At 30.3% G+C, this 12,596-nt stretch overlaps 1 protein-coding gene across 2 annotated transcripts in view; it reads right to left on the bottom strand.

The window, feature by feature from the left end:
* Elk (Eag-like K[+] channel) overlaps positions 1 to 12,596 on the bottom strand; it is a 477,962-nt gene that overhangs the window by 13,404 nt on the left and 451,962 nt on the right. For both annotated transcript variants that reach the window (XM_067046711.1, XM_014418388.2), the window contains exon 7: positions 3,771 to 3,934. In XM_067046711.1, the coding sequence (XP_066902812.1) occupies positions 3,771 to 3,934 (164 nt within the window). The remainder of the gene's footprint in view (positions 1 to 3,770; positions 3,935 to 12,596) is intronic.

Genomic DNA, 12,596 nt, shown 5'->3' with positions numbered 1-12,596 from the left:
AAAATAAATAAATAACTTTTTGGACAAAGTTACCAAAGTTTTGGTCAAGAACAACGTGATAACACCACCGCATTCACCCTACAGCCCCGGCATTTTTTTTTTTTTTAACCGAATAAAGAGAGATCAGAAAGGGAAGGGATTCCAGCGGCTCTTACGCTTAAAAACCATTCGCGCGAGAAGAGTTCCAAGGATCCTATGAACACTCGAAAAAACGCTTACAGCAGTGTGGTGATGCGGAAGGATCATATTCAAGATTTTTGATTCGCTTTACAAAACTTTTTAATAAATTTTTGGTTCTGAGATCAGTATTGATTCTTTATTAACGCACCATACAGGTCAATCCAAAATGGAGTATTTCGCTTGCGTAAGAGAAAGTATAAGGCAGAATCTGATGAAATTGATAACAGACCAATTTTATGCAAATATCCAACTTATTCAAAATGTACCAATTGGTTCAAGACGGATGAGTCATTTTGGAAATAAAGGTGTACCTAGGAAAATAGTTCTGGATTCAGAGAAAAATATAAAATAATTCTCATACGAAAGTAGTAGTACCAACACGCAGAATCTCTGAAAATTTTTTCAAAATTGGATTAACATTCCAATCTGTCCGAACACAAAGTTGACTATAAACCAACAGACAGATAGTGAACCAAATTTGTTTCATGAGTCTAGAACGTAAAAATGAAAATTTTCGATTCTGAGGACATTTTTATTTTTATTTCCTGCATGATTATAAATCTTCATATCAACTTGGAGGTAGCAAGAAAGCAAAAAACAGATATAAAATATATATATATTTAACCATTGTAATGATTTTGAATAAGTTTTTAGATCAAATGCTTATACAAAATAACTCATAAATCTTTAAAATATTTTCTTCTAAAAGGGCCCATGTGTTAACTATACAAAACAATAAAATATTATACTAAAATGACATAAAAATATAAACACAATAATTTAATCATTATTAAATAAAGTATGTTGCGTGTATATTGTATATTATTTATACCTCAAAATAATAAATTTTATTTGAACATTTTATTGTGTGAAGTTCCATTTATCCTCATTAAAAGAGTCCCTACAAAGGCACGTGCGGCAAGTCACTTTTCCAGTTGGTCACGTGCAACAACGAGGCCGCTACTCAAGGAGGCAGTATTGCGTTTATAGGCTTTATATTACAAAAATGAACAATCTTAATTATATTACTTATAATAATAATAAGCGGTTCAGCAAACACGGAGGATCGATGCCGATACCACCTATCGCTGTTCACACAAAACTACGTAATGGCGTTAGTATTAACACAAATTCACAAGATCAATCTTAATGCAATCCCACCAACTTTGCGTTTTTTCCCTCGATCATATACCTGTAGGATCAATGTTTATTAACTTTATAGGTTTATTAACTTCTAAATTCTCCGGTTAAATCGTCCTTTTTTGGTCCGAGTATTTATTTATTTCGAAAATGAAATATGCACCTGCTTACCACCTTTAATTACTCCTCAAATCGGATTATTGTATTTGCTATAAATCCTAAATACTTAAACCTCTCTGCCTGATCAAATGTATTCCTCTTACATCATAGAAATTGTTACACTTTCAGCTGCTAACTATATGTTTTGTTTTATCCGATTTCATTTCGAAACCTATTTCCTTATTATTATTTATCAAAGCAGTTGAATTTAGTTTTATCACTTATAAATTAAATTATTATTCTATTAAATTATTCATTAGTCTATTAATAATATGGAATGACATATGCCAAATAAATACGTAAAGGAACCAATCCTCATTCCATGTAACTGAACAGAGGAAATTAAAGTTTTGTATTTTGTTTTGTAAAAAGTATTAAGCTAATAAAAAATTCCCATCCAGTCCGTAGTGGAAATAAAAGTTAGCAATAAGCATGTGGCTAGAAAGTTTGGATTTTTTACTCTAGAACATGGACTGATACTTCTGAAACAATAACAGCATATTATTGGAATAAAAAACTTTGTTATTATATACATATATGAGTGACAAAGAGTCGGTTAGCTCAGTTGGTAAGGCGCTAGGGTTTAGATTGAGTCCACATACAGCAAATATTTTATTTATTCTCTTACATCAGCCGTGTATCGATTACTGGTTTGGAAGAATATCCGATGGTCCGCCTAGTCTTTCTTAAGTTTTCAATTGCCCTCAGTGGGATATTTCCAAGACCACACGTTTAAGGAAGTCATCACGAGAAAGAAGTGGGGTAGAGGGGGTGTTAATCACCATATTATTTAAAAATTCAAGACTTAAGAACTTTATCCAAATTGTAAGCATTGTGGTAAAACATATTTGAAAAATAAAAGTAAATTTTTCTTCACAGATACATTTATTAACTTTGATCTAGATAAGTCCAATTATAAATGTTTTTTGTTCTTTTTAAATATTTATTTATTGCTATTTACAACTATACATTAGAATGCATTTAGTAAATCTGATCTAAGTTAAATTGGAGTGTTACACGCGTGTAGAGAAACTACCCATTTTAATGACATTTTACATTAGCTGGTCTCGTGGCCATCTTATTTTCAGGCGCCTCGGAGGATTGTCAGGAATCGAAGAGGATGCAATGTTAGAAACCAGGGGGTTTGGGAGTTTATAATGGAAGGAGTGATATCTGGTTCGGGCTAGATCGGTTACATAGAGAACATTAAGGTCTTTATGTATGATTTTGTTCTTTAAAATAATTTTTATACTTTGTATTTTGACCCCTTAAATACAAGATAAAATCATTTAATTAGTCTTTTATTATAAATATTGGAATAACATCAAACATTGGTTTTAGTCAATCTTGCTCTGTAGCTTATCGATGTTGATGTAAGCTACGTTCCTGCAATCATGCATCTTGCGGTCATTTATATACATTCATTAAAATATATTAAAAAGAGCACTGCAATTTAGTTACAGACTTATAGTTTTTAATCAAAAACAGTTCATAATTATCTTTTCATATTCCATATATCAACTTAATTAACTTCCAACTCATTACAAAAGACTGATCTACATGACAATAATAAGGCCCATCTGCAAATTTTTTGGGGCTCCACTAAACCTTTGAATTCCTCTCGTATCCAATCCTTACAAGCCAAAATCCTTCGTAAAATCCTCAATGCTCCTTATTTTGTTACTAATAAAAGCATCCATAAAGACCTAAATGTTCCTTATGTAACCGATCTAGCCTGAACCCGATATCATTCCTTCCATTACAAACTCCCTAACCACCCAAACCCACTAGTTTCTAACCTTGCTTCCTCTTCCATTCCTGGCAATCCTCCGAGGCGCCTGAAAAGAAGATGGCCTCGTGACCTTATATTGTAAAATGTTTTTAGAGTTCTACGACTGGGTAGTTTCTCTACATGCTGTATCATATCATTATCATTACGTCATTATGATCAAATTTACTTGTTGTATTTTTTATACAGTTGTAAATATCAATAAAAAGTATTAAGGTCGAGGACTTGAGGAATTAAAAAAATGGTTGATGGTTACAAAGTAAATATACGATCTGCTAGGTAAACCTGAAAAAGGAATGACTTAAAACAATATTTCATATGAATATGAGATGTTGGAGAACTAAATTATGTAGAGGTGGGTTGTTCTTGAGCATGGTCAGGGCCTAGGAGGGGAAATAAATAGAAAACATCAAACATTTGTTCAAAACTCATCTGTCAGATTATTGCACCTTATGAATGCATACCCTATGTATCCAAGGTATTATACCTAAAAGAGCCTTACCTCGCCGGAGTATACATCGAAAGCGTAGAGCAGGTCGAAGGGGATAGCGGCTAAGAGATCCACGACGAACCAGCCCTTCAGGTAGTTGAGGGCGATCGAGCTACTCTTCGAGACCACCTCGCCCTTCTTGCTCACGAACGTCGTGCGGAAGTTGAGGATGATATCTGGTAACATAGGGAGCAATAATAATTTTTAAACTATGTCGATTCAAATATTTTTTCTATTAATATTATAAATAGGATTGAAATATATGTTGCTAGCTGAGAGTGTTATCGCGTCCTCGAGTGAGGAGTGGTGAAACACCGTTGCTACTTTACTCAATATGAGGGGACGAAATTAGTATATGGTATAAGATATAAAATTTTAATTTCTTGAACTATGTAACGATTCATGAAGTATCATTAAATGCATTTAGAAGAGGTTTCAGTATATTAAAAAAATATATATTTGTATACTTGAATCTTACGCTTCATTTGCATCAACTCTTATAGCATTTTATAGTAAAGAATTATAATTTGGAGAAATATTAGTCCTGTGTCATTTGACATTTACTAAGTATACCTTTTCTACCAACTGGTTGTTTGATATTTTGTTGTATATATAAACAGCAATTAATTTTTCTTCTACAATGTTTTGTGAAGCGATAGGAAGATATTTTTTATCCTTCCTGGTCGCGGTGTAGAAAAAATTGTGTCCTGCTTCACGATTTCCTTTCTAGTAAGAAAATCTAGTTAATTTTCTGATGATGTATCCAGTAGATAATGAACTCTTTTTTTTTATAGAGTTTTTACCGCATGGGAATGATTTTGTCGCTCTTCTAGATTGTGTTTCAAAAGGATGAAGGTCCTCAAAAGTAATTATATAAAAATTTACGATCACTTAATAATTTCGAGCTTTCTCTTCAGCATAAGCTGCCTTAATCGGTACCTAAGCATTGGGGACTGAAATCCAAAAGAACTTCATAAGAAGCAACAAAGCGGTTCTCCGTTAAACATATAATACATAAGGTTTTTTTGAAATTCATTCCAGAACCCATCTTATTTCAGTTAAATTAAATTACCATATGAAACACCTAACCGGATCATCGTAAAGAGGCAAGTGACTTAAATGCCAAACTCCTTAAAAGTTGAGTAGTTTCGAATAAAATCTGTATTTCTGATAATTTGGTGGCCCTCAATAACGTTTCTCAAAAGGTCTCACACCAGCTATGACAATCCAAAGGGTTGAACGCCAAAACGTCGCAGAAATTAGAAATTTCTAATTAACCCAAACTAAATATTATATTGTTCATTGTCATATAACTAACAAATGAAAAAACGGTTTCGATATTCTCAAGAACCACCTCAAAAGGAGGGCTCGTGAAGTTCATGCATTTTTTGTTTACTGAATTTTCATTGTTTAAACCAACCGGTTTAAAATAACTCCTTGAATTGCCTTTTTTTAGAATTAGGAAATAGGTAATTATAATTGTTCCTGTACCATATGATACATCATAAGACTAGTTTCCAATGGACTGAAACCAGCTATACTTCACAGATTCATTTCGACTCAATAAAATAATGTATCTATAGACTTGTGTATGTTCTGAAGTATTATAATAAAAAAAAACTTTTGAAATAATTTTAATTAGTAAAATGAAACTTATCGAAAAATCTAAGGACATACAGCTGCTAGATGGTTTAATTTAGTTTTTAATAATCCCATGTAAACAACTCTCGGTATTAAAATGAATAGCTCCTTAATGCTTCGACGATTTGAGTTTGATAAATACTGCTAAGGAACTGATGAAATATATCAATAGACAATTAATAATAATAATTAATAGTATATCCACGTTTTAGGGAGTACAATCCTTATCCATGGATCAAATATTGTTCAAAACTTTATGATTCCGATTGGAGGGTGCACTAGAGAAGATCATGACCCTACAAATAATTGTGTAAGAAATTATTTCACGAAAAAGTTCAAGAAGAGGAATATGACTTTTTTTAAACAATTCATGTCAACAAATTTCTCGGATCCCTATCTTAATTCAAGACATAAAAAAAAAAAAAGAAAAGAAAGAACGAGGCAAAACACTTTTAGTTCCTGAGAAGCTTTCCTCATTTCACAAAGCCGTGGAAGAAAATTAATAAAAGAAAACATTCAATCATGAATTATTAATTTTTTTTTGTTAACAGTTTTCATTGTGATTACATTCAAAATAATTTTTTAATAACTGTAATAATTTTTTTTGTATCATTGAAAAACAGTTATGTCTACTATTCATAATTTTTTCAAATAAAAAAGTTACCAATAATTTCAATTTTTTTCTTCTGTGAAACGGGATTTTTACAAAAAGTTTCAATCTACTGATAGCTCCACCACTAAATTTAAAGGTTTTCATATTGTTTAACTACGGTTTGAGGGTAGTTAGGTAGAGGTAATTTCGATCACCTTTTCGTTGTTTCAGCCCATCTGTTCCAACTGTAATAATACACCTAATATTTGATTTTTAATTTACCAAAAAAACAAATAATTCGAACTTTCAAAGGACTTAATAAGGATTCACTAAAAAGTTTTGATGTAAAATGATATAACTCTTATTGATGTAAAATCGTAAACTCTTGTTTTAACAGTTTTAAGTTCTGTTTTCTTAGTAAACATTTTTGGAGGTTTGCTGAAACTAATCCGTTAGAACACTCACAACGTAAATAAATTTTGAAATATTTTCTTAAAACAAGAAGAGGATACTTTTAGATTGTTAGATCAAGCAATATTTAAAAAGCGTCTGAAATTGGAAAACGGCGTAAAACCCTCCTTTCCCGCCCTCCGTGGTAGCCTTTCTTATCTGACTTTTCGAACAGACAATTATAACGAGTAGATTTGTAGACAAAATGTACGACATGTCACAATCTCACAAGAAGAGAGATCATAATAAAAAAAAAGGGCAATCCTTGCCGGTCGCCCTACTAAGACCCCCAGGGAACAAGGTCCCATATCACTTTTGAAATATTGCTAACTCGGGAAGAGCAGACTTAAAGATAGTTAAATCAAGCAATATTTAAAAGTCCCTGAAATTGGAAACCGGCGTGATAAATAAATTTGTTAATATTTATAACAAAAAGTTAAAACCAAACCACCTAAGCTATTAGCCTAATATAGTAACAATTATAATTTATCTAATTTGTTTTACTCTATTTACTTGTTTTTTGTTGAACACCTATTATTTTTATTTTTGTCTTATATAAACCGCAGTATCAACTTCCCTAAGTAAATTCCCAAACTGAGCAATAGTTCGTTGTTTTCTTCATCTCCAATTGCTTCATTTAAAGGAACCTATCTTTTTTGAGGATACTTACATACAACTGGTAAGTATAATTGATAACGGACCAGCAGGAATGGAAAATTAACAAACAGATACCATGGCTTATCATAGCCTGTCTGATCTTCATGATGATGAATAAACGGTGTGTTATAATATTATATAAACGGTGAGATTTCGATCGTTGGTTACGAGTGAGGAGATGGGAAACGGGTCTTAAACTTAGGTAACCATTTTTGGTTAAATTTGGATTGATTGTTTAACAAAACAAAAATTAGTTTACCATTTTTGGCTAAATTTCGATTAATTGTTAAAAAAAAAATTAACTATCTTGTACTGCTAAGTTATAGGTTCATAGAAAGTCTGCTCGCTCATTGTAAAAGCAGATATAAATGTACCTGCATAAAACATTTTACTAGGGATATTTTTTATCAACTAGTGGAGTCCACTTAATACAGGTAGAGAAATAGATGTTCACACGGAACCCCATTTTGTATTTCAGTGAACATTTTCCAACAAATTTTATTGGATTTTCCCAAATTGGATCTGGAGAGTATTCCCTGAAACCAGCATTATTCTTAAACATTTTTGGAAAACTGACCTCACTAAATACCGTTTAAGCAGCCCAATTTTCCAACTTTTAACATTATGGGCTCTTTGCTTTGCCCCCTGTAAAATGTAAAATTTATCGTTTGTTTGTTTGTTTTTGTTTAGTGGCGCCAAACTTCATTGGTAATGGTTAACGCCGTTTATATTTTATTTAATTTTGCTAATATTCGTTAAATTTTGTTTATTTTTTAATTTGATTATTTATTATTTTATTTATTTATTTTACTATTATTTATTTTATTTTTTCCTTCCGATCAAGTTATAATTTTGTCAGTAAATTTTGTGATTTTAAAAACTGAAACACCAATTTTATTGCTTTATCATCTTATTCAAGGGTTATTGAGATATCTTGGGTTAGTCCTAAGCTATTGAGGTGTGGTGTGAAATATGGGCATCGTTGGAAAATATGATTTATTTTTAGATTGTTGTTGCAATACTGGCAGTTCGGAGGCGTTTCTTTTGAATAAGGTAGGAGTGGGTGAGCCTCGTGTGACCTGTTCTCAGCCTGGTCAGTACAACCTCCTCTCTACGGCATTTGGGACTGGAGGTACCTCAGGGCTTGACTTTTTAATAATTTTTAATTTATTCATTGAAATTTATAGTTTATGTGGCAAGGCCTACTTTAACCAAATGGAGACCCCCAAGTTAGATATGAGATCTTTCAAATTATTTTATTCAGTGGACTCTTGCTAATCTGGACTAATTAAAACTAAGAGGGTTGGGATTAGCGAAACATTTAGATTACTGAACAAGTTCAAAAATATTTTTAAAACACACACACACACACAAATCGATTCCTATATAGTAGGATGAAACAATTTTCTACCAGAAAATAGAAAGAGAGATTCTTTTTTTATCATCCTCAGAAACCGTTAAATGTGAATTTTCATAACATTTTTTTTAACATAAATTATTTTATCTAGCCCACTTCGAAACAGTAGGCAGTCTAAATTGTTACAAAATATTTTGTATGTATATATATTATTTGCTCAACTAACCTAAGGTAGGACGAGGAAACGTTATAATTAAAGCAAAAAATAAAAATAATAATAATAATAGTTTTCTTGATATCAGTAAATTCAATGAATAAAGTGTTGAATAAAAAAAAAAATTAGAAATGGCTCTTTGTATTTTTTTTTCGTACCTTGTTTGAAATTATTTCCATATTCCATATTCCATATATCCATATATTTACATAAAAAATATGTTAATTCAAAATTAAGAACAGTTATAGATGTGGTGAAATAACCATTAGTAGTGACTGAAAGTTGTTCAATGATAACAAACTATTCCAAAATAAAATCTTGTAATGAATTTAAAACAATAAGGATTATACTAAAAACCTTTCGAATTCATGCATTACTCCATTATGATCAGATATCCTGAGATGGTTTTATATTTAACATTGTCTGAAAAAGTGATCAAAATTAAATTGCTATAATTGTAATGTGGTTACGTAACTATATAGATTATATGTAGATTTTCCTTTATATAAAAAAGGTTCTGGGCAAAAATAAATAAGAATCGATATTCAAGTGACAGGAGGAGTGCTTATGGTGGTAGTTCAGAGTTAGTGGAGCTCTCCAAACCTTTATCCACTTCAACCCTTCTCAGAATGTAAGGGATGTTTCAATTCCAGACTCAACCAAAGTGGAAAATATATCGTTCCTATCGCTCATAAATAAGGTAATATAATAATAATAAAAACCCCTATATTAATAATGTTTTATGTTAGTTTAAAAATAATTTACGCTAACAAATACTTTTTTATGATTATGATATATTCCATTAAAAACTTTAATCTGTGATTCGTCCTACTTCCGTCGTTAATAATCTGATAGCTTATTATACTTTCATTTTTTTAAATAAACTATTTATTAATTTTCTTTTCTGAACAATGTATCAAATACTTTTTAAAATCATCCTGTTCATAATTTTGTTACAAATTTTTGTTATATTTCTATATAATTTAAATATATATTTCAAAAATCCATTCATATCCTTTATCAACATTATTTTAACATCTGAACAACGCTTCGGGCTCCTCTGCCCATTATCAAGTTCTTTTAAATTACACTTTCCTCCTTCTGTCTACTTATATATCCAAGTATCAGTGCACTTTTTTAAAATTTTAATTAAAATATATTCGTTACCTCGACGTTTCGGGGTTTCATTCCATCATAAGGATTTTACATAGCAAATGCATTATTCGAATTAAATATACTATAGGAAGATAGCTGATTGTCCGTGGGTATCAATAAATGGAATTTGGTCCGGGTGCGGTTAATTAAAATTCAAATAGTAAATTGGTGTACTATTTGAGTTTTAATGGACCAAATTCCATTTGTTTATAAATATTCTACAATTTCTACTACTTAATGAATTGATAAAAGTCACAGTAATCCATTTATTTGTTTTAATTTATAAGCTTACCTCGCATATTTCATTTGACTTGTTTATTAGTTTTCCAATAACACTAGACTTTTTGATACAATTATTTAAATATAAGGACATATTCTACAATTAATAGTTATTATTTAAAACAGTACCTCCTTGGGACACGTACAGTGAGCTGAACTAGTTTCATGGTTCTTATTCTTTATATTTATTTTTATCTTTATACCATATACTTTATGTGTAATTGTTCAATTTGCAATTTTTTAATATTTTAAATTTTAGTTTAGTTTCTTTATCCTATAAGACTTGAACCTATATTTCTAAACGAATTATATTTTTTATATCTTTAATCTATGAATAACACTGTTATAATGTGTGCTCAATTTTTTTTATTCAGTTTTAAAATTTACAGATTCTTAAAATATTATTTTCTGTAGATATTATCTCTAATATACTCTTCTTTATCTAGGACTTGGGGTTCATTAAATCAAATTTAGGGTTAGATTTATAGGGAAAGATTTATATTATATTTTTGCATTTTTTTAAACTCTAGTTACATTAAAAATAATATTAATTTATTGAATTAAATTTATAAATAATATTTTGTTTTTATATATTTTTACTTCTTCCAAATTAAGTAAACCAATATTACAACTAAAAAGTCGACCAAAATCGGTATTCTTGTCGTTCTATCAGTAATTTTCTTCTATCTTTTTAATTTATAATAACACCTATGGGGAAAAGATTAATGTAAAACACCAAGATATTTATTCTTTTGTTTTTTCGTCATGATGTGAACAACAAAACATATTATTGCCTCAGAATACGTTTCCTTGCTATTGAGTATCGCACTGTCTTGTGTCATTACTCACACAAACAAAAAAACTAGTTTTAAATTTATGAGAATAGAAATTTTTTCCCTACAGCTCCTAAGTTCCAAGTCACCATATTGGGTGAGATGTCCGATTTTCACTTACATGTTCTGGTTGGGAGCTTATGTGGTCAACATTAACAGCAAGCTATTGGTTCAGTGACAAGTAGTAACATGTCACTCACCTGTACTTGCTAAATTTATTTCATGTTATAGGTTACCATCCAGCCTGACCTAGTGATGATGCATGGTCCCCTCAGGTAGCGACCTGGCATAGGGTGTATATTTCATTAACATTACAAATGCTCGATTTGAAAGTAAATAATTAAAATATTTCATGGATCTGATATCTGAGCGGGTTGGGGCGTTTAGAACAAGAGCCGGGAAGAAAAAAAGGCAGCTATCTCACCCCAATTTTTGATTACTTTAATGAAAACTATGTATAATTAATAAACAAAATTGATGAGTCTGCCAAGTATAGTTAGCGGGAATAAAAAATGGCGGCTGTTTCAAAACCTTACAAAAATATTAATGTTTCATTCGGAGCCCTATGTCTTAAAAACTACCAACAACACTAGAAAATCTAAAAGAACATTATTTAAAGAAGAGTAAATTTGCTGAAATATTAGCCCTAAAAGAGCTATTTAAGTCCAATAGTTCTCGAGATATAGCTTTTTAAAAAGCAAAATTTCTTAAAAATCTACTGAAAGATAACTAATCTTATTTAGTTAATTTATTTTGAGAAATCTATATCTCAGGAACTAGGTGACGTACAAAATGTCTAATAGCACTCAAATCAAAGCTAGTTTAATGGCCTATAAAGAAATTAATGACCTTTACCTTCGTAGGAATAGTAGTTTTCATGATATTTGCTAAAATAAATAGATTTATAGTTGTTCGGACAAAAATTTTGATTTATGAAAAACGTTATTTCAGAAACTGTTAGACGTACAGATGTCTGGCAGCGCTCAAATTAAAGTTAGTTAAATTTACTAAAAAATAGCTTGTTATGTTTATCTTTGTAGGAGTAGTAGTTTCTATGATATTTAAAAAAATAAACTCATAAAATGTTAATTTCTAGTTGTTCGTATCAAATGTCGGATTTTTGAAAAAATATATCTGTAGATCCATAAGACGCAAATATGTCTGTCAACTCTCAAAATAAAGGAAATTTAACTTACTATGAAGTAGTTTATGACACTTATCTTCGCAGGGGTAGTAGTTTTTATATTCATATATGAATATAAATTTGGCAAATTTGTCCGAACAACTATAAATCAATTTATTTTAGCAGATTTCATGTTAACTATTACTCCTACGAAGATAAACATCATAAACTTTATAGCTCATTAAACTAGCTTTAGTTTGAGTGCTAATAGACATCTGAATGTCAAATGGTTTTTAAGATATACATTTTTCAAAATAAATTAACTAACTACTAATCTTTCGGTAGATTTTTAAGAAATTTTGCTTTTTAAAAAGCTATATCTCGAAAAACTATTTAACGTAAATAACTCTATTAAAGCTCATATTTTAGCAAATTTACTCTTCTTTTAATGACATTCTCTTAGGTTTTCTTGTGTTGCTCCTACTTTTAAAAAATAAAAAAAATTTTATCCCTTTGAAACAGCCGCCATTTTTTATT

Source organism: Halyomorpha halys, unplaced genomic scaffold, assembly GCF_000696795.3.
Source record: "Halyomorpha halys isolate HHAL.00 unplaced genomic scaffold, Hhal_1.1 Scaffold194.1, whole genome shotgun sequence".
Taxonomy (NCBI): Eukaryota; Metazoa; Arthropoda; class Insecta; order Hemiptera; family Pentatomidae; genus Halyomorpha; species Halyomorpha halys.
Note: the sequence above shows the minus strand (reverse complement) of the source record. Positions and strands in the feature narration are given on the sequence as shown.